A 26491-nucleotide genomic window follows, 5' to 3' on the forward strand; every position below is an offset into this window, starting at 1 on the left:
CCTTCCTGCCAGTCATTTCTGAAGTCTGTTAATTTTTGTGATTAGAATTATTATATAAAATTCAAGAGGGTTAAAGATACAGATGTAGTGAAAAGAAGGGCTATCTGTACCCCAGTGTTCATAGCAGCAATGGCCACGGTTGCCAAACTGTGGAAAGAACCAAGATGCCCTTCAACGGACGAATGGATAAGGAAGATGTGGTCCATATACACTATGGAGTATTATGCCTCCATCAGAAAGGACGAATACCCAACTTTTGTAGCAACATGAACGGGACTGGAAGAGATTATGCTGAGTGAAATAAGTCAAGCAGAGAGAGCCAATTATCATATGGTTTCACTTATTTGTGGAGCATAAGAAATAACATGGAGGACATGGGGAGAGGGAGAGGAGAAGTGTGTTGAGGGCAATTGGAGGGGGAGTTGAACCATGAGAAACTGTGGACTCTGAAAAACAACCTGAGGGTTTTGAAGGTGCAGGGAGGGGGGAGGTTGGGTGAACCTGGTAGTGGGTATTATGGAGGGCACGTATTGCATGGAGCACTGGGTGTGGTGCATAAACAATGAATTCTGGTACACTGAAAAGAAATTTAAAAAATTAAAAATTAAAAAAAAAGCAAAGGCTGAATAATATTCCACCAAAAAAAAAAAAAAAATTCAAGGGGTTTGAAATAGATGATGTATTACATCCCTTTAGATTCCACAACAGTGAGATTCGGGATAGAGTGTCCAATTATTACCGGTCATACTCAGGGCTGCACCTTGTGAGCCTGGTGCCTGAAACCATCTTCCTGGGCCATCAGTTATACTTGCAGATTTTTTGGGGGAAAATGTTTTATATAATGAAGAGGAGAATGAAAACTTTTCCTCATCTTTCCAAAAGAGAAAGGAGACTCTGAATGGATTTCTCCTTTACGTGTACTTCTAGCCACACTCCTTAGCTTCCATGAGTAGGCTTTCTCCTCAAGCTCACGGAAAAGTTTGAGAAGCAGTGTTTCAGACCAACACTTAAGAACTCTGTTTTTTTAACGGCCACGAGAAGCAAGGATTTTTGTGGGGCATCCCTAACTCTACAAAAGAAGGGAGAACATGATCCTATAGTGGACTCAGTTTTACTGGATTTTGCAGGGCAAAACCCATTTTGGGGGGGAAGGATTGAGAGGAGTAGGTAAGTAAAATTACGTATATGAAAACTCTTCCTAATCAGTAGCAGGAATAGTGGCAGAAATAAGAGAAGAATCAACCCCACTCCCATGCCTAAAGCGGGGACTGCTAATAAAAGCCTAGAAAAATAAGCATTAGTTTAATCCGTGGGTTAGAAAGTGACAGAGGTTGAATTCCGTGGGCTTACTTTGGTTTTCCTCCCTCCTTTCCTTCCTTCCTGTTTTCTTTTATAATTTGTTTTTCATAGATCCTTTTCAGAAGAGTAGTAGTCTTCGTATTTTGATGGTAAAATAGAGAACTCTAGAGATGAGAGCATGTCTCAACATTTATTTTTTGCTGTGCTGTAGTGTACTTTGGCTCATGTCTTAAACTGGCAAGTATTAAGATGGTTAATTTTTTTTTTTTTAAGTTCAGTAGCTTAGGCCTGTATCTTTATTATTTTAAAAATAAACTCATTTAGGGACGCCTGGGTGGCTCAGTTGGTTAAGCAGCTGCCTTCGGCTCAGGTCATGATCCCAGCGTCCTGGGATCGAGTCCCACATCGGGCTCCTTGCTCCTCATGGAGCCTGCTTCTCCCTCTGCCTCTGCCTTCCACTCTGTCTGCCTGTGCTCGCTCTCACTCTCTCTCTCTCTCTGACAAATAAATAAATAAAATCTTAAAAAAAAAAAAATAAAATAAACTCATTTATAGGTATTGTCTGAAATAACTATTCCAAATAGTATAATTTGGGGAGTAAATCAGTTTATATATGAATTTGAAACTAGTAAAGGACTTCAGATGGTCTTTAAACAAGGGGATATTCACAAGAGACTTCTGTATGAGATGTTTGCATTCTGCCTCAGTTTTCCTTTTTTTAAAAAAATACGTCATAACATAAAAGAATGACAGTATTGACAATGGCAGGAATCCATTGGGATCGTCCAGAGCTCCTCCTGCTGCTGCTACAGCCCCCCTTTCTCCTCCTTCCGTGAAGTTACTAGTCAGTGTCCCTGAGTAAAAACCCATTGCTTGTTTCTGTTTGGATCTAGTTTAGACTCAGAAGGAAGTGGAGCCTGAGCTGCTTCCTCCGTGTTCTTTGCCTGAGTCTAAAACAGCCTTATTAATGGGGCCAATGCATGTGACAGTTGGGCAGCCCTTGGTCATCATTTTCAGCCATAGTGACGCTCCTGGATGCAAAGAGCTAAATTGCATATTGACTGAAATCACTACCTGTTAAATTCAAATACTGTGTAGTTCTCAAATCTAGTTGTGCATCATTATTACCTGTCTTTTTACTTATTTGTTTTTTAATGGAGAAATACAGGTTCTGCTCACGGATCTGTCCAATCAGAATCAGAGAATGGGAATGGGTTGGGGTGGTGGGGTGGTGGGGCGGTGGTGAAAGCAACCAAATAAAAAACCCCGTAAACCTCCACACATGATCCTGCTGGCCAGCCAGGGTTGGCTGATTCATAGGATGTACTCAAGGTTAATTTTATTTAAAATCCTATATCAGAAAATAACTAATATTTAGATTTAAAAAATTATTTACTATGAGAGAAATATATTAATGCATAATTAAGAAATGAAGGAAAAGTATTTACTCAGCCTACCCTGCACACTTTGTTTTTGGCTTGCTCCTACATTACATTACATTACATTAGGTACATTCTTGCATTGGAGTTAATCCTTTCCCCTATCTAATAGAAATATTAATTTTATAGAATTAATAGTAATTTAATAAAAGCAATAATTTTAAATGAAATAACCATCTTAATTAGATTAATAAATATAAAATTTATATTAAGAAAAATGTGGAGTCTGTTTCTTATTAGGTTTGCTGAACTAGAGAAACAGTAGTAAAAAGATAAGTAAAAAGGTGGCTTACTATTATATAGTAGTTATTTTTCTTAAGGAGGCATTTAAATTTATCTATTTGTTTTTGTTAAGAATGTGAAACACTGAAGTTTCACAGAGGAAGAAAGTGCCACTTCTTTTCCATATTGTTTTATAATGAGTTTAGGGCAAAGGAGGGTGGTGAAGAGACAATAAAATTTTGAGGTCTTAGTAAGTCCCATGTATAACTGTTTTACAAGTACAGGATTTTGGATTTGCTAAAGCAAACCAAAAATTACTGGTATATTTTTAAAGACATCTACTTTTTGGCATTTTTGAGTTCTAATAATGTGATCCACTTAGCTTTTGCAGGTTAAGTAAAGAATGTAACTTTAATCTTAGAATTCTGAGACTGTAAGTCTCAGAATTAAAGAAGGCAGAATCAAAATATTAGGTAATAATTTAATTAATTAAAGTAATTGGGAAGTGAGTTACAGTAAAGCCAAACACTGATTTCAGTAAGTCAATGGATATGGGAGGCGATTATTTGAGTGATGTGTGCTCATTTAGTTATTGAGTCAGTGGTCCATGGATTCATCTAAGGATTCTGTTTTTTGTGGTACAAAGCTTCATATCTGAGACTTTTAACAAATCAATATATATCAAGGAGGAAGATAAAATTGAACCAGCAGGTGTCAGCAAGAACCGTAATAAAAACATTAGTCTGGTTAACTCAACCTTTATTTTGTTCCTCAGGGATGCTTCAGTCAACCTTCAAATGATATTTCATTGGATACTTATTTGCATTTTAATGTAGAATCCTATTTTTAGCAGTTTTAGGGAACATGCCTAAAGTTTAGCACTAGCTCCAAAAAGGTTTAGTTCGAAGAAAAAGATGTTCGCCAAGTGCTATGAACTTTTCCTCATTTCAATGTCTTGAAAAAACATTACCCACAAATTATCCTAAATCAAAAAAGCTTATATTTAACAGTTTACACATTTCTCTGGTTATCTGCATCATATTTTTTTTCAATATGCCATTCCTACAAACACGTTAGCCATATACATTTTATAGGAATAGGAGTAGGAATACGTAAACAATGGCCTTAATTTTGCAATGAAAATACAGCATTTTTGTTCTTTCAGCATACAATTAGCTATTTTATTTTAGACCTATTCTAATTGAGTCAGGGGAAATAATGTCTATTTTTTTTTTTTACAAAATTGAAAGATTTATTACTCTTCTTGTTTTCCTATAATTTTTATTAGAAATCCTGTCTCTTTTTTCCTTCCTCTTCACTTGATGATTTGACAAAAATACAAATCCAGTAGGCAAACATTATATCCAGTATTTTGTGATAATCTTACTAGGGCCCTGTAGCTTTGGCGAGGAGCTGGGATTTTAGTCTAAGTACGGTGAGAGTGTTATGAGGTGATTTATGCTTTCAAAATATCACTGTGAAAATGCGGAAAAGAGGGCCTATTAGTCGGGTATTGTAGTATTTCCTGGTGGAGATATAATGATGCCTTCAGGGTCTTATTGTGGTGATAGAAGACCGTGGACAAATCTAAGATATATTTTGGAAATAGAACAAATGGCATTTACTGATGTGTTAGATACGGGGAACTGGGAAGTGAAGGGGGAAAAAAGAATAAAGAATGAATTTTGGGTTTTTGATTAGACCACCTTTTCCTGAAAGTGTGATCTGCAGACTTCTGGGGATGGTGGAGGTGGAAGGTTGGGTAGGACCCTTGAGTCTGTTTCAAGTGGTCAGCAAGATCAGACAATTTTTGTAATACTAAGACATTATTTTTTTAAAAAATTTGTTATTTATTTATTTGACAGAGAGAAGATCACAAGTACAGGGAGCAGCAGGCAGAGAGAGAGGGGGAAGCAGACTCCCCACTGAGCAGAGAGCCCGATGTAGGGCTCAATCCCAGGACCTGAGCTGAAGGCAGAGGCTTAACCCACTGAGCCACCCAGGCGCCCCTAAGACATTATTTTTAAGCCATTGATGTCTTAGCTTGAGTCAGTGTACACTCTAGACTGTACTAGTCTTTGTGTTGTTTAAATGTTCTGAATTTTAATAAAAAAGTGACTTTCATTTTTAGATGTCTTTGTTGAAGCACAGAGTATTATTTTTTTTTAATCAGATCTTAACCTTTGAGTACATGTCTTTTAATATGTGTGATGAAGTGGGAAGTATACTTAATTTAGTACTACTGCACCAAATCAAAGTTGTATCAAGGGGAAGCATTTGTGCAGTTGTTTGAAGAGCAAGCCAAGAGCTGCTATTTCCACAGAGCACTGTTTTTACTTGAAAGAATGACTGAAAGACAAACTTTGGTTCTTCAGACTTGGGTGCTTTTTAGAGATTTTTAAGATTTTATTTATTTATTTGACAGACAGAGATCACAAGTAGGCAGAGAGGCAGGCAGAGAGAGAGGGGGAAGCAAGCTACCTGCTGAGCAGAGAGCCTGATGCAGGGCTTGATCCCAGGACTCTGAGATCGTGACCTGAGCTAAAGGCAGAGGCTTTAACCCACTGAGCCACCCAGGTGCTCCCTGTAGATATTTTCTTGAAAATTAAGTGCCAGTCATTTAAAGAAAGATAACTGACACTATTCGTCACTAATGACAAGATTCGAACTTTCGAAAGAAAAATTGGAATTTTGGAGAAGTTATATGCATCACTATGACCTTGACATTTTCCTGGTATATAAAGACTTTTCTGATGAGATTAATTGTAATAGTAAGGAAATTTTTTTTTTATTTGTATAATGAAATGGTCAACATTTAGATGATCTGAGTAACCCAGTGAACTAAAATTTTCCAGATGACCAATGTGTGGTGTTACAAAATCAAGCATGAGTAAAAGGTCTATTCAAAGGGCAAGAGAGACCATTGGATTTTAACATAACAGAGTATAAAAGTTCATTGATTTGAGCATCTACATGGCAGTTAACCTTTAAGAATTTGCCACCTGTCAAGTTTGGTGTATTATCAAAGGAGACTATCCACAGTGATATCCATATTGGTTATCAAAATACTCTTCTGTTTTCCAGCTATACATTTGTATAAGACCAGATTTTTAAAAATATATTTCTGCCAAAACAACATATTTGAACAGATTGATGTAGAAGCTGCATCTCTGAAGACAGACATTAAAGAAACTTGCAAAATATAAGATAGTGCCTCTTCTGATTTTTTTTAAATGTAGCTATTTTTCATAAAAATATGCATAAACATGTGTAATAGTGTTATTGCTGTTATTTGTAAATGAATTAGTATGTATTTTAATCATTTTTCAGTTTTAATTTCAATTATGCAAGATACTGATAGAGACATGACCCACATGAACAAAAGATCTTCGGGGTCCTCAGATAAAGAGGTCCAGAGGCCCCCCCCAGAAGCTTGAGAATTTGGGGGCCAGACCAGCTGAATAGATGATGATACATATAAAGAGAAAAAATATTAAAGGAAAAGCATTATTTTATTTTATTTTTTTGGAAGGATGGGAGATGGAATCCTCAATTCAAGGCGGTATCAGACAAACAGTTGGATATTGGTGTTGATAGCCCAGAGCTTAGACCATACACCTGTGGTAGAGGTAGAGATTTCAGAGTAATTCTATAGAGACCATATTCAAAGTCATGGGACTAGATGGTATGACTTCAGCAGAGATAACAGGTATTTATAAAAAAGATTTTTTGTAGATTAATTATTTTAGGAGGGGTGGCGAGTGCATGCACACATGAGTTGGGGGAGCAGTAGAGGGAGAGAATCTTCAAGCAGACTTTGCACTGAGCACAGAGTGTGAGGCGGGGCTCACTCAGTACACTGTCCCATGAGAGCATGAGCTGAGCTGAAACCAAGAGTCAGATGCTCAACTGACTGAGCCACCCAGGTGCCCCTTAAAAAAGATTTAGGTCTTAGAGCACTCCAATATAAATGTTAGATAGAAAAAGGAACTAAGAATAGGTCTAGTGTGGGAGAAAAGTGAGAACAATAAGAGATCACAGAACATTTTGGGAAAGTGAGATAGTTGTGTTGAAAGCAGGGTGAGGTCAAGAGGACCACAGGGGCAGCTGGGTGGCTCAGTCCATCAAGCATCTACCTTCAGATCAGGTCATGATCTCTGGGATCAAGTCCCATGTCAGGCTTCCTGCTCAGGAGGGAGTCTGCTTCTCTCTCTCTCTCCCCTCTGCCCCTCCCCACCGCTCATTCTCTTTTTTTTTCCCAAATAAATAAAATCTTAAAAAAAAAAAAAAAAAAGAAGATCTTGATGAGGGGCTTTTTCATCCCTTGACTGTTGTCATAGCTTCTTAACTGATCTTGTTTATGGTTGTGAATTCCTCTACTCTGTTCACATGGCAAGAAAGACTGCTTTCCCAAATAGTGAAATCCTCTCTCTTAGCTGCTTGAAACTCAACATTAACTCTCTGGTACCAACTGAATAAAGTAAATACCATAATTTTTTTCATGAACTGACACCTCTCTGTGTTGTTAAAGTAACCCACTACTATCTCCACCCCCTATCTCCTACTACCTGCCAACTTATATTTGAAGCTACTTAGAAGGTGTTGTGCTCTGCTTTTGAGGATTTTGATGTGTTTTTTGTTCTTCCCAGAATTCCTCTCTTCCTTGGCTCATCTAAACTTCTTTTTAGTTAAACTTTGTTAACTTTTCCTCTTCATTATTTAAAACCCAATTTAGGCAACACCTTCTTTGGGCACCCTTTTTTGATTGAAGTTTGCCAGATTTGTTGAATGTGATCATGATTTTTCTCATCATTCACTTTAGACTTAAACTGTAACAAGAATTATTTGATCTTTTTATGGCAGACATGCATGCATCCGTTAATTAAATAAATGTTGATTTAGCATCTATTTTCTGCCAAACATTGACCTAAGCCCTGGGGACACAGCTATGGATGGCACATATAGGTCCCTGCAACATGGAATTTATAATCTAGAAGACTGAATACATAATTAACGTATTTTATATCTTAAGATGTGTTTTTATTTTATTTAGGAGATTAGCAGAAAGATAAAATATGAATATTTTTAACCTTTGAAAATATGATAGTGGTATGAAATCAATATATAATCATTGACATATTCTTATTTTGTAATAGCATGAGAATCTAGTGACACATGGAATCATGTTAGATACTATGCGAAGAAAACGCTGTTGCTTTTTATTCATCGTACTTATTAAGCTTACGTGAAATATGAGGACTTCGTACAGACGTTAATTTTCCAAGCAAAGGCCTTTTGACATTTGTCAGAAATACAGTAGAAGTGAGTTCCCTGTTATGCAGATGTTAAGTTAAATTACTCATATGGTTTCTTTGAGTTTATTGGTTTGGTGTTTTTTTGTTTTGTTTTGTTTTGTTTTTTACTTTGGCTTCCTTCATAATTTTATTGACTTACACATTGTCATTCAATAGTATGATAAAACCCACTTTATTATAAACTAGCACAAACTTCTTAGGTGTATTCTAGGTATTAGTCAAGCTGTGGGATATTAGAAAATATTACACAAAAAAAACATTTTATGATTAAATAAGTTAAATATAAATGAGATTTTCAGTGAATTTGTTATTTATCAGTTTCAGGCTCGCTTGGATCCTTTAGTGTGCTGGCATTTATTATGATGTTCTAAAAACAATATACATAGCAAATAGTATTTCACAGAGGTCTTTGACCTGGAAGCCCTTTTTTTCATGAATGTTTTTGAAAGTACCTATGGGACACTAGATGTGAAATGCTGATTTTAATGGTTTATATTTCACAGTAAAAGATTCTCTAATTCATTATTAGAGTTCTCTTTCTCCTTCCCTCTCCTCCTCTCCTTGGATCGAACACTCTATAAAATCCAGTCCAGAAATAGAAAATATGCTTATATGTCATGACTAAATGATGTTCATCCCAGAAGTGAATACCAGCTTAACATCAAAAATGAATCACCATACTTGAACATTTTAACAAAAAAAAAACCTGTATAATCATCTCAGATACATAAAAAGCATTTGACAAAAATTTAACATTATTCTTTATAAAATCTCTTAGCAAAGTAAGAATAGAAAGGCACTATCTCAGCCTGATAAATTAAGACATCTATGAAGAATGTATATCTTTTATTCATATGAAAAATGCTTTTGTAAGGGAGCATATTTTTTTAAAATATATCTTTTTAATAATTATCATTTTGATTATTTTAAGCTGGTTATTTACTTATTTTCTAAAAGATTTTATTTATTTATTTGACAGAGATCGCAAGTAGCCAGAGAAGCAGGCAGAGAGAGGGGGAAGCAGGCTCCCCGCAGAGCAGAGAACCCAATGCGGGTTCCATCCCAGGACACTGGGATTATGATCTGAGCTGAAGGCAGGGACTTAACCCACTGAGCCACCCAGGCGCCCCAAGCTGGTTATTTTTAAGATGCTGCAAACATAGAAGTTCTGAAAACTGAGTATAAGTTACCTTTTTTATGAGACATTTATATTTATAAGAAAAATCTCCATTAGTAAGGTGTCTCCCATGCTGTACCGGGAAGAGGGTTTGACTCAATTTCTAGAAACTATTACTGATAGAGATGGCAATGAGTTGATCTGCATAACAACCTTACTCTTGTTTATTGTGCTTTTCCTGGTAACCTCCCATAACTGAGTCTCAACATCTTTCGTCTTTAGCTAAAGATGGTATTTAAGTTGATGGCTTTGACTGTTAGGGGGAGTTGCTCTATTTTCCTGAGTTGCTTCTATATATATAGGAGGTATATATTTTATCAGACTTTTCTCCTGTTACTCTGTCTCATGCCAATTTGATTCTTACAGCAGCTAGAAGAATCTTGAAAATTTTTCCTTTCCAACACTTTCTTCCTGCTAGGAGCAATAAAAGAATGTCTACTCTCTACTTAGGTTCATTGCACTGGAAGTTCTAATCATTAAAATAAGGCAAGAATCCCCCCCAAATCTACCTGGACTAATAAGTGAGTTCAGCAAGTTTGCAGTATGTGTGGGGTTGCATGTGTGTTTATGTAAATATATGTTGTCATTTGATATATGGCAAGAATGACATAGTAGTAGTAGTGTTGTGGGGGCTGAGCATTTCAATATATGATTTGAACTCAATTGGATATCCATATAGAAAAAAGCCTAATAATGACTTTACCTTGTATCATACAAAAGTTTAATTCCAGGTCAATTATAGATCTAAACTTGAAAGGTAAAACAATAAAGCTTATGTTAGAAGATAATGTATGAGAAATTGAAGTATAGGAATAATTCTTAAATAGTACACACAGATATTATAAAGGAATGATTGATTAGACCATATTAAATTTATGAATTTCTGTTCATTAGTTAATTGAAAGATGCCATTAGGAAGGTTTTAAAAAAGAGAAGTTACAGAATGGAAGGAAATATTTACAAATAGTCATTTTTTTTTTAAGATTTTATTTATTTGACAGAGATCACAAGTAGACAGAAAGGCAGGCAGAGAGAGAGAGAGGGAAGCAGGCTCCCTGATGAGCAGAGAGCCCGATGCGCGACTCGATCCCAGGACCCGGAGGCCATGACCTGAGCCGAAGGCAGAGGCCCAACCCACTGAGCCACCCAGACGCCCCAAATAGTCATTTTTAAACTTTTTTTTAAAAGAGTATAGTGAAGTGAGGATGTGTTTTAATATCTCTGTTAATCCCATTTAAATGGATCCTAGTTTTTCAATCCTTACATTATATTTTAGTTATAAAATAACACTTATAAGGAACCTAGAAATAATTGATGTTGTATAGAAAAAGTGTTGGGTGGAGCAGTAGCTGTGTCTTATTTGTAGTTCAGTTCTTGAACTACACTAGGTGCAGTAGGTGACAGAATTAGTAGTAGAGGGGCACTGGGTGGCTCAGCGGGTTAAGCCTCTGTTCAGGTCATGATCTCAGGGTCCTGGGATCGAGCCTCTCATCAGGCTCTCTGGTCTGGCGGGGAGTCTGCTTCCCCCTCTCTCTCTGCCTGCCTCTCTGCCTACTTGTGATCTCTCTCTCTGTCAAATAAATAAATAAAATGTTAAAAAAAAAAGATTTAGTAATAAACATAGAATTAGTGACATAGAATTAGTCTTCATTTTATGTTAACTGAGTTATGGCTGAGTGTATGCATACTTTACAAAGTATGCATAAAAAAGGAAACCCCCTCATAGGAGGACTGGCCTTTTAAGTTTAAACCTAAAAATTACGGTAAGAAGTACGGTTGGACATACATAACGAAAGTACTAACATTTTTAGAATATGAAGATGAGATGCATTTTAGAATTGTAGAACATTTGCCACATTTATGGGAAGCTTATGGTAATTATCTTTGCATATTGCATGGGGAAGGGAAGCCTGGTGCGTGAGGTTTAATGGAGAAGAGAGAATTTCATCTCATAAAACAGGATTTTTCTAAGCACATGATACTACTTTGGAGAACTGGACTTAGTTGAGACGGTGAATACCTTTTGTTTTAGCTAAACAGAGCTTGGATTTAGCAAATGACAGTTATAAGAGTATGGGATATCTTAATGGATGCTTTTTGAAACATTAGGTAAATCCAGTATTTGAATGCAAGCCTTAGGCATATGATGAGCAACATGACTTGGTAATGATTATGTCATTTAAATTACAACTTTATATCTTTGCAGAGTTCTAAAGTTCCTGTTGCTTCAGACAATGGATGAGCAATCACAAGGAATGCAAGGGCCACCTGTTCCCCAGTTCCAACCACAGGTAATTTCTTTTAATGAAGGCTGGTGCGCACGCGCGCTTGTGTGTGTGTGTGTGTGTGTGTGTGTGTGTGTGTGTGTGTGTGTAAAAGTTCCTTTAAGAAATAAAATAGCCCCCAAAATGCTAATTATGAATTCCAAGTTTTAGTCAGAATTGTGTATATTTCTTTTCTTTTCTTTTTTAAAAAAATATTTTATTTATTTGACAGACAAATCACAAATAGGCAGAGAGGCAGGCAGAGAGAGAGAGGAAAGGAAGCAGGCTTTCCGCGGAGCAGAGAGCCCAACACGGGGCTCGATTCCAGGACCCTGGGATCATGACCTGAGGCGAAGGCAGAGGCTTTAACCCACTGAGCCACCCAGGTGTTCCAGAATTGTGTATATTTTTAAATATTGTTTTAGAATACTTAATTCTTATGTACAAACATTAAAAAGCTGGCAGCTTTAGATTTTGACTTAATCGAATGACCTGTAGGCTTTGAGAGTTAATATTAGACTTACAGAAAAAAGAACACACATGAGGCTGTGCCCACCTTGTGGGGATGCCTGTGTATTTGGTCCCGTCTTCACTTTGGCTGGCTGATCTGCCTCATCCACAACTGCCTTCCATTATTGCTACTTTTCTCATGTTCTCTGATGTGGAGTATGTTTCTTCTGTTAGGTGGTTGCTTGCTTTTTTGTAAAATGAAATGAAGTAAAAGGAACACTTCCCATGACATAAAGCTTCCCATTAAGCTTAGGGTGTAATAATATGGTTGCAGTCACAAACACCCCCATATGGGGCAAAACCTCATTTTTTTTTTTATCAAAACCTCATTTTTATTGTCGTTCATAAAAGCCATATTTCTCCGTTTTGTGTATGAGGCATTCGGTAATATGTCTCAAGTTTACTCTGCTTATCTTATGTCAGTTTTGCTTAGATAGTAATTCTGAAATTGTTGGAAGAATTGATGGATGTTCTTTCAAATGAGTTCTGTAGTCATAGGTTGGGGGGACTTGGGCTGAGAGTCACTTTATGACTATCCTTGCTCAGAGCCTTTCTTATTCTAAGGTGCATTTTAAATTTCCAAGAGGACATAGCCTGTAGTGTTTTTTACCTTTATTTGACTGTGGGACCCCAGTGAGACTTTTTTTAAAGTGTCTGTCGACTTCTTCCAGGGTTGGTGTCTAAAACACAGTCCTGAAAATACTGCCCACATGTCCACCACCTTTTCTGCCTCTGTGATTTTGTTCACTTGGCACCTTCATTTGTCTCTCCAACTTTTGAACTGCGCATCTTTCAGGCACTACCTAAAACACCATTTCTATTGTGAAGTTTTTTCTGATTTTCTGAATGTAATATTTTTTCTTGGAAACCTGATGATACACATTCTTTGTATGTCTTACGGTATTTCTGACACCTTTGTGTTATTTTATGTGGACATTTTCTTGTCTCTACCAGGTTAAACTCTCTTTGAGGAAGAGGACTTTCTCTTACTTTGGTACTGTACTTCCTTACATGGAGCAGGGTCTCCACAAGAATGTGTAATTGAAGCCAACCAGGGACTCGCTCAAATAAAGATGTTTAAATTAGCCCTTTACCTAATTGAATTTTACATTGCTTTTCTTTGTGATACTCACCTGCATTCTTTGTATTCAGAAAAGAGACCCTTCGGCTTAATGTAAGGGCAATATTTTAATTTCTTTATTTTTAAGTTTTGAATTAAATTCCAGATCATTAATATATAGTGTCCGTTTTTTTTTTTTTTTTAAGATTTTGTTTATTTATTTGACAGACGGAGATCACAAGTAGGCAGTGTGGCAGGCAGAGAGAGAGGAGGAAGCAGGCTTCCTGCTGAGCAGAGAGCCCGATGTGGAGCTCTATTCCAGGACCCTGGGAACCTGACCTGAGCCGAAGGCAGAGGCTTAACCCACTGCGCCACCCAGGCGCCCCCTACAGTGTCCAGTATTTTAATTTCAAGATGGTTGTTTTGTGAGATCTACTGCCTGTATTTTGTGTTCTAGTCATAAATTACCGAGATTGTACTAAGCAACTTCTAACTATCAAAAAGATGTAAACACATCCTAGTGCCCATTTTACACATCTAGACAAACACTGTTGTTTCATAGTATGCTGTGTCTAGTGAAGACAGTAAAAGAAGCACTTCTGAAAATTTGATGGTTCGTATAATGATTTTGAAATCCACAGTTTGGAACAGCCTTTAGTTTCAAAGGGGGGGAAAAAGCACTTTCATTTTTGCCTCCTACTGAGTCACCAACCAGGAAAGGTCGGAGTGGCAGTAGGAGGCAAACATGAAAGTAATTGTTTTCCTATGAGACACAAGGCTGCCACACAGCATACATTTCAAGATTATATATGCGGTTCTGCATCTCTTTTCACACTGTTCCCTTTAGTTTTTGCGTCCTGCTGCTGCTCCTGTGTGGGTGGACCTCTCTCCCTGTTGGAAACAGGCGAGTGTCATCCCAGGTTCTAGCTGCCTGTGGCACCTGGAGGAAGGGAGGATTTTCCCCCCTTCTCTGCACTGATAGTGTGAGATAGTGAAGGAAAAATTACCTGACAAGAGCTTATAGGCGTTATTGCTTATTAGGTCTGTGAAAGATGTTACTGCTCTCAGTAGTGTTATTTAAAGGGCTGCGAAAGGACAGCGTCTGCCCGGGGTTGACAACCTTCTTTTGTCTTGTTCCACACCATTGGCCTGAATAACGGGGGGTGATATGGCAACATATGGTTAGCCAAGTGACTTCTTTCACTTTTGTCATGCTAATATCAGTGTGGGCATAAACAGAAATCAAGGGAAGTCAGCTTTTTAAGTGTCAAATACCAATGATACCCTGTTATAATGATGAGTGATGTGTGTTCTTGGCATATCTATCCTTTCCTTGTTCCAAGATGAATGCTCTAACCCCAAGATGCATAATATATGGTCTTATTTTTTAGTATAGGAGTTTTTCTTTTTTTTTTTTCATTTTTTTGAAGTTTTAGATTGTGAGATTTATTTATTTTTTCGAATGTGTTTTTCTATTATTGCCATTCTCTTGAACTTAGGGAAAATTTGTTCTCTCAGTTTCCATTTTTTCCCCCCTTCCTTCTTTCCTCCTTTGATTCCCTCCATGAAAGCCCAGAAGGTATGGCAAGGATTTTGACTAAATTTTATTCTATATATTCTTACTGCTATAGAACTCCTATTTGTGGAATAATGGATTTGGCTTAATTTTTTTTTTTTAAATGACTGTGTACAATATAATGACAGATAAGTAGTAAAATGTTTGCTTTCAACTATGAGACTAAACAAGGAACGTTTACAACTAACATTTTGTGAGAATTTTGATTTATGGGCATTGATTGAAGAGTGCTATGGTACATTCACATTTTTATCATAAATGTAAATATGGAACAATTATTAATCAGTACAGTTCTAATGATTTCTGGAGGTGATTAGAAGGGGAATAGTTTTTTTTAAGATTTTATTCATTTATTTGACAGACAGAGATCACAAGTAGTCAGAGAGGCAGGCAGAGAGAGAGGAGGAAGCAGGCTCCCCGAAGAGCAGAGAGCCCGATGCAGGGCTTGATCCCAAGACCCTGGGATCATAACCTGAGCCGAAGGCAGAGGCTTTAACCCACTGAGCCACCCAGGCACCCCGAAGGGGAATAAATTTTAATTGTAATAATCTTCAGGGCTTAAATTATAATTATTACTTGTAAATTTGTAGATAACTAGTGTAACACTTTGGCTACCTTTGAAGGAAGGAGAGTACCCCACATTTACAGGTAGAAAAATAGACAGTCTTTGTTTTACAGCTTGGAAGGTATGAAAATCTTGTCTTGCTGTTTTCTAGTCCAGGCAGTAGGGTAGACTGACCATTCCTTAAAGCTTCATGGCAGCCCGAACTACAGTCCACTTGTGCTTTTTGCATCTCTGTGAAAGGAATGTGAAGAGTTGAGATGAGGTTTACCTCATAGCATATCAAGCTAGTAATCCAGGGCACTGTGGGCCAGAGCGACGCAGCCCTCAGTAGACTTTGTTGAGTGGATCGGATTTTTGGACATGAGAACTGTATTACCTTCCTCTGACTTGAGCTCATCTTAGAGAATTACTTTCTTTGTGAAATAAGGTGATCATTTAGCTTCTTTTGATAAATTGATTTTGCCAAGGCACCTTTCATATAGCGTTGAGTAGAGCTTCTATTTTGGGGAGTCTTTATATGTAATGTTCTCCTTTTAACAGTTTAGTTCATTGAATAACATTATTGATAAAGGTACAGGAGAATGAGCAGCAGCTGGTTTGAGGAAAGAAGACTCTTGCTATGGTTTAAAGTCATGACCGTGAACCTCAAGTAACCCTTAATTATGTATGTCGGCAGCAATATCCTGAGTGCCTCGGCTCCCCCACTTCCTCAGTGACGACTTCATCTTTTTCCTCCTCAGCTCCCAATACTTTCTCCCCCACGCCCACTCTCAGCTAATGCCCTTGCTTCCTACTTCACTTAAAAAAAATCCTGAAACAATCAGAAGAGATCTCCCACAGACTCCTGCCATGGATATCCTCCTCCCAGAACCTTGTATACTCCTGTGATCTGCTTTTTCTGTTATCAGGTGAACTGAGCCAACTGTCCTCAAAGGCCAGCGCTCCCATGAGCCCCAGATCCCATCTCCATCTCCTGCTTATTTCAGCTTTCTCTACTGAGTCTGTCCCTTCACATACTATTGTGCTGTTATTTCTTCCATCAAACAACAAACCGAACCAAACAAACTCAAAAAACAGCTTTTGAAGTCCTTCTTCTCTCCAGCTGTTGACCTATTTCTCTGCTGCCTTTTATTGCAAAATTCCTAGAAAGATTTATTTGTAGTTTTGTCTCATTTCTCCTTTCACTCCCTGAAATGTACTCCAATTCAGCTTTCTCCCTGACAATGCCGCTGAAACTGCTCTTGCCAGGATTGTACTTCCATGTTGTTCAGTCCAGCTGTCTGTTCTCAGGCCTCGTCTTCCTGACTTACCGGCTACATTTGATAGCGTCAATCATCCTTTCTTCTTGGAAGCCTGTTCATTGCTTAGTTTCCGAGAACTTTGTTTTTCTCTTGTCTTAGTGGTCCCTCATTTGCTGATTTCTCCTCACCTGGACCTCTAAACAATTTGGGATTCTGAATATGATCTGTATGCTGGTGACTCTCAGATTTATATTCCAATGCAGATTTATATTCCAATGTGTCCTGAATTTCAAACTCATGTGTCCACTTGGATACTTGACATCAGTTTTGCATGCCCCAAACCTAACATGCCTGAAACGGACCTCTAAATATTCCTCCTAAAACTGTTCTATCTACAGTCTTCTCTTTCTCTCTCTCAAGCTCTTTCCCTCTTTTTATTTTTTTTTTAATTTTTTTTTATTTTTAAAGATTTTATTTATTTATTTGACAGAGAGAAATCACAAGTAGATGGAGAGGGAGGCAGAGAGAGAGAGAGAGGGGGAAGCAGGCCCCCTGCTGAGCAGAGAGCCCGATGCGGGACCCGATCCCAGGACCCTGAGATCATGACCTGAGCCGAAGGCAGCGGCTTAAACCACTGAGCCACCCAGGCGCCCCTTTCCCTCTTTTTAAAAAAGATTTTATTTATTTGAGAGAGAGCATGAGCTGAGGGATAGGGAGAAACAGGCTCCTTGCTGATCAAGGAGCTGGACATGGGACTCAATCCCAAGACCCTAGGATCATGACCTGAGCCGAAGGCAGATGCTTAATCGACTGAGCCACCCAGGTACCCGGCTACAGTCTTTTCTATGACAATTAGTGAGAGGTCCATTTTCTCATTTGCTAGGCTAAAATTTTTTTTTTTAAAGATTTTATTTATTTATTTGACAGAGAGAGATCACAAGTAGGCAGAGAGACAGGCAGAGAGAGAGGAAGAAGCAGGCTCCCCGCTGAGCAGAGAGCCCGATGTGGGGCTCGATCCCAGGACTCTGGGATCATGACCTGAGCTGAAGGCAGAGGCTTTAACCCGCTGAGCCAACCAGGCGCCCCGCTAGGCTAAAATTTTTAGAGACATTCCTGACTTCCTCACATCCCTGTCATCTAATCTCTAATCTGTTAATAGATTCCATAGGCTCTATCTTTAAGATATATTTAGAATCAGAATACTTCTTACTCTCTTACACTCTGGTCAGAATTATTTTAACTTTTCACATACCTTATTGTGATAGCCTCCCACTTGGTCTCCACTTCCACCCTTGCCTCTCTTTACTCTCAACACAGAAGACATTATAAAATTATACAAAATTTAAATATAAAATATAACATTATAGTCAAGTGATGTCTGTTTAAAACCTTCTAGTAGTTTCTCATCAGCTTGCTCACTCATCTTCTTCAAGTATATATTTAAAGATTACATACTTTGATCGTTCAGTGAAAATTGAAATTTCATTCCGTCGCAGTATGCCTTTGCTGCCATATTTTTTCTCCATGGAATTTATCACCCTAGCACTCTTTCTTTTTGTTCATTGTCATTGTTCTGCTAGAGTAGAAGCTTTATCCCTAGTGCGTAGAATAGTACCTAGGCACTTAGTAGACATTCAGTAAATATTTTTGAATGAATATAAACTTGGTGTGAAATCGATCAATTCTCTAAGCACCACCTTTTTGAATATGAATATTAAAATATACAAGTATCTACAGATTTTCTCTTTTACTGTACAAGTAACTACCTACATCCCTCATTTCTTACTGAACTTTTTTTTTTTTCCACTTCTTTGTTTTTAACTGGAATGTACCTCTTTCCCCCAAGGACACTGGTTTTCCCCCTTAACTGTCTCAAGTAGAGTCTTCTTGTTCTCTAATAGCCATAAACCGTAAGGATCAGGAGGAAGCAAGAGCTCTACTGAGGCTTCTGCTTCCCATCTAAAGGATTTTCACCTTTCTGACAGCTGTTATCTCCTACCCTCCTCATCACTCCTCACATTAGTTGAAAACTTGACCACATGGCTCACTGTCTTACTGCCTTCATCCTGCTTTTGTCTGGGGCAGTGGTATGGCTGCTACTATTGGCACTTACTGATTATTGAATTCTTAAAATACACCTACCTTGTGCTAAGCATTTTGAATACATTGCCTCATTTATTTCTAACAGATAACATACAAAGCATTATTTTTCACACTTTACAAATAAGAGACTGAGGCTCAGACTAATTAACTAATTTGCCCATGGTAACATAGCTAGTTAGGGGTAGAGCTGGGATTTGACCCAGGGTTGTCTGACTCCAAGCCAGTGATTCTTTAACTTTTGCAGAGAAAGTTCCTCATATGTTTCCTGGCCAGTTCGATCTTAATCACCATGACCCTTAATATTTTTATAGGTACCTCAAGTTCTTAGTCTTCAAGATGAAATTCATTGTATTTTGCCCAAGATTGCATTTTTGCTTGTGATTATTACCACCATCTATCTGGTTGACCAAGCTACAAACAAGGGAATTTCATATCTTATGTTTAGGTGGTTTCCATGTTCTCTTCATTTTATTTCTTAAAAAGCTATCAATTCTTCTGATTCTCTACATCCTGACTTGACTACTCTAGTTAAGATTATTGTCACCTTTTGCCTGGGTTATTGCAGGAACTTTATGTAACTCAGCTCTTTACCTTTCATTTAACCATTTCTAGTTCATTCTTTACATTGTAGCATGTCTTATCCTTTTAAAGTGTACATTTCATTATCTCATGCTTCTTAAAGGGCTGCCTTTTTTTTTTTTAAGATTTTATTATCCAACAGAGAGACAGAGAGGGAACACAAGCAGGGGGAGTGGGAGAGGGAGAAGCAGGCCTCCTCCAGAGCAGGGAGCCCGACGTGGGACTCGATCCCAGGACCCTGGGATCACGACTTGACCTGAAGGCAGATGCTCAATAACTGAAACACCCAGGTGACCCTAAAGCGCTGCTTTTTTATTGCTCTTAGGGTGAATTCTGCATTTCCTTATATGACTTAGAAGGTCTTGCATCATTTTGTCTCCTTTTACTTCTCCAATTACATTTTGTGTCATTTCTTTTCTTCTTTTTTTTTTTTTTTAAAGATTTTATTTATTTATTTGACAGACAGAGATCACAAGTAGGCAGAGAGGCAGAGAGAGAGGAGGAAGCAGGCTCCCTGCTGAGCAGAGAGCCCCATGCGGGACTCGATCCCGGGACCCCGAGATCATGACCTGAGCCGAAGGCAGCGGCTTAACCCACTGAGCCACCCAGGCGCCCCTCATTTCTTATTTTGGACTCAGATTCAGTCATATATTGCTTATACTATGCTATTTTTCATCTGCAAGTCTAAGGTAGCAAGGTAGTGGTATTCAAAGATATTTAGTCACTAATGGAACATAGTGAGCGTAAAAGCTCATTATAATGTTATATAAACTACATTTCATGATTGAGATACTAGGAAAAATGTTATAGTTGTGGAAGTATATAATTTGGAGACAACAAAAAGATAACTCTCAGAAAAAATAATGGCTAATTATTGGCTAATTCCTTATACTTATATGCTTCCATTAAATAAGATTATACTTTGAAAAGATATATGCATTTGTATGTTTATTGCAGCATTATTTACAATAGCCAAGATATGAAAACCCAAGTGTTCATTGATAGGTGAATTGATAAAGAAGATATGGTATGATCTTGCCATTGATGACAATGTGAATGTACTTATAGGATATTATATTAAATAAGTCCAATAGAGGAAGAAAAAACCCATATGATTTCACTTATATGAACAAACAACTAAAAAAAAAAAAACCAAACTCTTAAAAACAAAGAACAAAATGGTGGTTGCCAGAGGGGAAGTAGGTGAGGGGATGGACAAAATAGGTGAAGGGACTAAGAGGTAGAAATTTCTAGTTATATAAAATAAGTAAGTCACAGAGATGAAGAGTACAGAATAGGGAATATAGCCAATAATATTGTAGTAATGTATGGTGACAGATGGTGACTATACTTAATTGTGATGAACATTGAATAACCTTAGAATTATTGAATTAATATGTTACAAACCTGAAACTAATATAACATTGTACATCAATTGTGCTTCAATTAAGAAAAATAATATACTGTGTCAGCAGTGCAGTATTCACTTTTGTGGATCATATTTTATGTCAGTTATAGTAGATAATGGCTATGTAGTAATGTTTGTTAAATAAATTAATCTCTAAAGGTCTACCTCAAGAAGCAAGAAAAATCTCAAACAGACCTAACCTTATACCTAATGGAGGTAGGAAAAGAAGAACAAACAAAACCCAAATCCAACAGAAGGAAGGAAATAATAAAGAAATGATACAAAAATGTAAAGAACAATAGAACACATCAGTGAAACCAGGAGCGGTTTCTTTGAAAAGATCGACAAAATTGATAAACCTCTAGCCAGACTCATTTAAAAATAAATAAATAAATAAAAGAAAGCAAAAGATAGAGGACTCAAACAAAATCAGGAACAAAAGAAGATAAATAACAACAAACAGCGCAGAAATACAGAGGGTTGTTAGAGAATATTATGAAAAATATGCCAACAAACTGGACAATCTAGAAGAAATGGGTAAATTCCTAGAATGTATAACTTACCAAAACTTAACAAGAAGAAATAGAAAATTTAAACAGATCGATTACCAGCAAGGAATTGAATTAGTAATCAAAAACTCCTAACAAACAAAAGTCCAGGACCAAACAGCTTTACCAGTGAATTCTACCAAACATTTAAAGAAGAGTTAATACCTGTTCTCCTCCAATTATTCCAGAAAATTAGAGAGAAAGGAAAACTTCCAAATTCATTCTATGAGACCAGCCTTACCCTGATTTCAAAACCACATAAAGATACAATAAAAAAGAGAGCTGCAGGCCAATATTTCTGATGAACATAGATGCAGAATTCTTCAACAAAATATTAGCAAACCAAATTTAACAACACATTAATAAAATCATTCACCACGATCAAGTGGGATTTATTCCTGGGATGCAAGTTCAATATTTGCAGATCAATGTGATACATCACATCAATAAGAGAAAGGATAAAAACCATGTGATCATTTCAGTAGATACAGAGAAAGCATCATGCTCATTGGTGAAAAACAGCTTTCCCTTAAGGTCAGGAACAAGGCAAGTATGTCCACTCGCACTATTTTTATTCAGAGTGGTACTGAAAGTCATAACCATAACAATCAGACAAGAGAAAGAAAGTAAAGGCATCCAAATTGGTACGGAAGAAGTCTAAAACTTAGACTGTTTGCAGATGACATGATACCACATGTAGAAAACCCTAAAGACTCCACCAAAAAAACTATTAGAACTGATAAATGAATTCAGTGAGGTCACAGGATACAAAATCTATATACAGAAATTTGTTGCATTTCATACACTAATAACGAGGCAGCAGAGAGAGAAATTAAGGAAACAACACTATTTACAGTTGTACCAAAAATAGTAAGATACCTAGGAATAATCTTAACCAAAGAGGTGAAAGACCTGTACTCTGAAAACTATTAAACATTGTTGAAAGAAATTGAAGACAACACAAAGATATGGAAAGACATTCGATGCTCATAGATCGGAAGAACAAATATTGTTAAAATGTTTATACTACATCTACAGATTTAATGCATCCCTATCAAAACACCAGCAGCATTTTTCACAGAAGTAGAACAAATAATCCCAAAATTTGTATGAATCAAAAAAGACCTCGAATATCCAAAGGAATCTTGAAAAAGAACAAAACTGGAGGTATCACAATTCCAGACTTCAAATTACATTGCAAGTCTATAATAATCAAAACAGTATGGTACTGGCACAAAAATAGACACATAGATCAATGGAAAAGAATAGAAAACCCAGAGAAAGAACCTCCCAATTTATCGACTAATCTTTGACAAAGGAGGTAAGAATATGCAATGGGAAAAAGACTGTCTCTTCAACAGATGGTGTTGGGAAAACTGTACAGCAACATGGAAAAGAATGAAACTGGACCACTTTCTTATACCATACCAAAAAATAAACTAAAAATGGATTAAGGGCCTTAATATGAGGCCTGAAGCTTTTACAAATCCTAGAAGAGAGTCCAGGCAGTAATTTCTGTGACATTAGATATAGCAACATTTTTCTAGATATGTCTTCTGAGGAAAGGGAAACAAAAGCAAAAATAAACTGTTGGGACCACATCAAAATAAAAAGCTGCACAGTGAAGGAAACAACCAACAAAACCGAAAGACAATCTGCTTGAATAGAGACAGATATTTGCAAATGACACATCTGATAAAGAGTTATATTGAAAATAAAGAACTTACACAACTCACCCATACCTGAAAGATATGAAAAGACCCCAAAAAACTAATAATTCAATTAAAAAATGGGCAGAAGACATGAAGAGACATTTCTCCAAAGAAGACATACAGATGACTAATAGGCACATGAAAAGATGCTCAACATCACTCATCATCAGGGAAATGTGAATCAAAACCACAATGAGATATCACCTCATACATCTCAGAATGGTGAAAATCAAAATCATAAGAAACAACAAGAGTTGGCAAGAGTGTGGAGAAATAAGAACCCTCTTGCGCTGTCGGTGGGAAAGCAAACTGGTGTCGCTACTATGGAAGTCAGTATGGAAGTTCCTCAAAAAATTAAAAATAGAATTACCCCATGGTCCAGTAATCATATGGTTTACCCAGAAGATGCAAAAACACTAATTTAAAGGGTCATTCACCCCTATGTTTATTGTGGCATTATTTACAATAACCAGATTGTGGAAGCAACCTGAGTGCCCACTGATGTATGAATGAATCAAGAAGAGGTAGTATATATGTACAATGGAATATTATTCAGCCATAAAAAGGATGAAATCCTGCTGTTTGCAAGTACATGGATGGATTTAGAAAGTATAGTGCTAAGTGAAATAAGTCAGAGAAAGACACCATATGATTTCAATCATATGTGGTTTTTAAGAAACAAAACAAACAAAGGGGGAAAAAAGACAAAACAAGAAACAGACTATAACTATAGAGAACAAAAACAGATAGTTATCAGAGCAGAGGAGTGTGGGGGGATGGGTGAAATAGATGAAGGGGGATTAAGAGTAACTTACCTTGATGAGCACTGACTAATATATGGAATTGTTGAATCACTGTTTTTTACATCTGAAATGAATACAACATTGTATGTTAAGTACACTGGAATCAGAATTTTAAAAAATTGTCAGTACATTTAGGATATCTTTATATTTTCCTTTATATCATTATTATGTGAATATTATGACTTTTTCATGGGACTGTGATTATGTTTCAGACAGCTTTCTCATTAAGTATTCATAAAGCAAATATTTCTTATATTTAGAAATTTTGATAAGTACCTCTTTTATCAGCCACATTTATATAGAATAAATTTAATTATGCATCATTTCTTTTTCTTTCCTGACTGGATCTCATTAAGTATAGATCAAGGGGAGGTAGATCAAGGCAGAACAAAGAGATGGAGGAGGAGTTTCTAGGAGAGTAGTGATAGGGTGTCCAATAGAGGGTGTGGGGGATACCTGGAATCAATTAACACTAACTTCCAGAACCAATGAATGGGTGAGATTGAACAGTGAATTAGATTGCCCAGAGTGAATGAGTGAAGTGAGCAGAGAAGGCCAAGGATAGTACCCAGTGGAACATAGGAGCATTTATCTATAGAGTTGCTAGAAGGAAACAGGGACTGGCTATGTAGTGTGGTGGTTGAGAACATGAACTCTGAAAACAGATTGTCTAGGATGAATTCTGAGATCTCTCATTTTCTTGCTATGTGATGGAGAGCAAGTTATTTAATATCTGTAAAACTTAGTTATCAATAAATGAAAAGAATAGTATTTTTCACTTCATAGAGTTGATAGGGAGCTTTTAGTGTGGTGCTTAGCACATAGCACTCATTAATTGATGGTGGTGATGACCACGTCAACCGTGACTATGATAGTGACAACTTTTTGCCATTAATTATTTGGCCCAAAGATTTCTCTACCCACTGATTGTTTGTATATCACGTTATAATCTTACTAAATCTAAATGTAATCTAAAAATTACATTTTTATTGCCTATGTTCTGCCCAAACTGCCTCTCCTTTTGCTGTATTTATCCTAGTAAATGGCATCAAGATTTGTTTGCATGCTCAAGCCAAAAATCTATGACTTATTCTTGATTTCTCTCTGCCCCTCACTTCTTATATTCAATTCATCAGCTGTTCCTTTGACTCTATGTCAAGATTATATCCTGATTCCAGCTGTTGTCATATCTCACTATATTTCCCAGGTCAAGTCCGTTACCTATGTCTAGTCCCCCAGCTTCCACTCTAGCTTTACTCATCCTCCTCTCCAGTTCCTTTTCCACGCAGCACTGTGACTTACCTTTGTAAAAGATATAGTAGATCAGAGCACGTTGCTTCCTGTGTAAACTTCAAACTCCTTACTCTAGCCATCAGAACACTATGTGATTTTGTCAGTGCTTACTTACCTCTTGAGCCTCATTCCTTACCATTGTCCCCCTTGACAGCCACACTGTCCTTTTTACACCATCATTTTTGAGACATTTTCTCCAGCTGTTCTTTCTGCTGTTTCCTCTCCTTGGGGTCTTTTAATTACAATGTAAATGTCACCTCCTCAGGTCATCCCTGAATTACCCAATCTAAAATAACCATCTTCTCATTTTCCGTATGTCATCCTATTATATTTCTCTGTGTAGTACTAAAGAATGTGGAATAAGTATTAGATACTATTATGTATATGTTTACTTTCTTTTTGTTGTTTTTGTATTACGTATGCATTTGTTTATATCTCCTCCCCTGTTAATACTTGTGGCATAAATGAATAAACTTCAGAAAACCCCTTCCCTCTACTTCTCCCTGTCTCTATCTCTGTTCTCTTAGTAAGAGACTTTTCCTTGCCATATTTAATTTTTCCAGGTATAGCTGGTGGTGCTCATTGACGGAGTGGGGGAAATGGGAGTATCTTGGTCATTAATCATCTATTCTGCTCATGATAAGGTGGCAAAGATAGTATTTTTGGTTACATAACTTTGATACAATAATTATTATGCTAGGAAGTATAACTAATGATGATTAAATGATACAAATACTAGGGTCTTATACATGTTTAGCTAGATAATTAGTTATATATGGTCACTCATTTTCTTTTGCTACAATGAATTCCCTCCTTTGGTAAAAAGCCAGTAGTAATGATTAATGGCATATTGTTCAAACTGGTGCAAATCTCTAACACCTACTAATCTTTAGGAATTGGTTACCTTTGAAATAGTTCAAGAAATTCTAGGGAGGTAATTGTTCAAATGTGGAAAAAGCATGGATCATTAGACTTTGCTGGCGCATGTGGTGTTTTTTTGTGTTGTTGTTTTGGTTTCCAGTGAGCTTTATAGAAAGTTTTTAGAAAATAATATTTGACAGACTTGTTTAAATATTGTTAAAAGGCTATTCTAGTTTGAGTAGATTGGTGATAAGTAATACCGTTTTCAAGATCAGAGCATGGATTTTATTGCTAAGTAAAATTGAAGAGCATTTTGAAGTTTGTTACTCTTAAATTTTGGAGAAATCCAGTAACATTAATACAAAATATAAAGCAGGTTATTAACTTGCGTAATTGGTAATGTGAAAACCACCACTGAGGGATAAATTTGCAATAAAAATGAAAACCTTATTAATGATGTTAAATATTATAATTAATACTGGCTTGTATATTAGATCATTGATAACAATACCACTA

The 26491-nt window shown here is 36.9% G+C and overlaps 1 protein-coding gene across 3 annotated transcripts in view; it reads left to right on the plus strand.

The window, feature by feature from the left end:
* The window catches only part of NEK7 (NIMA related kinase 7), a 156061-nt gene that overhangs the window by 44383 nt on the left and 85187 nt on the right, over positions 1–26491 (plus strand). For all 3 annotated transcript variants that reach the window (XM_032319398.1, XM_032319395.1, XM_032319396.1), the window contains one exon: positions 11659–11743. In XM_032319398.1, the coding sequence (XP_032175289.1) occupies positions 11687–11743 (57 nt within the window). In that variant the 5' untranslated portion in view covers positions 11659–11686. The remainder of the gene's footprint in view (positions 1–11658; positions 11744–26491) is intronic.

The sequence above is a fragment of the Mustela erminea genome, chromosome 17 (genome assembly GCF_009829155.1).
Source record: "Mustela erminea isolate mMusErm1 chromosome 17, mMusErm1.Pri, whole genome shotgun sequence".
Taxonomy (NCBI): domain Eukaryota; kingdom Metazoa; phylum Chordata; class Mammalia; order Carnivora; family Mustelidae; genus Mustela; species Mustela erminea.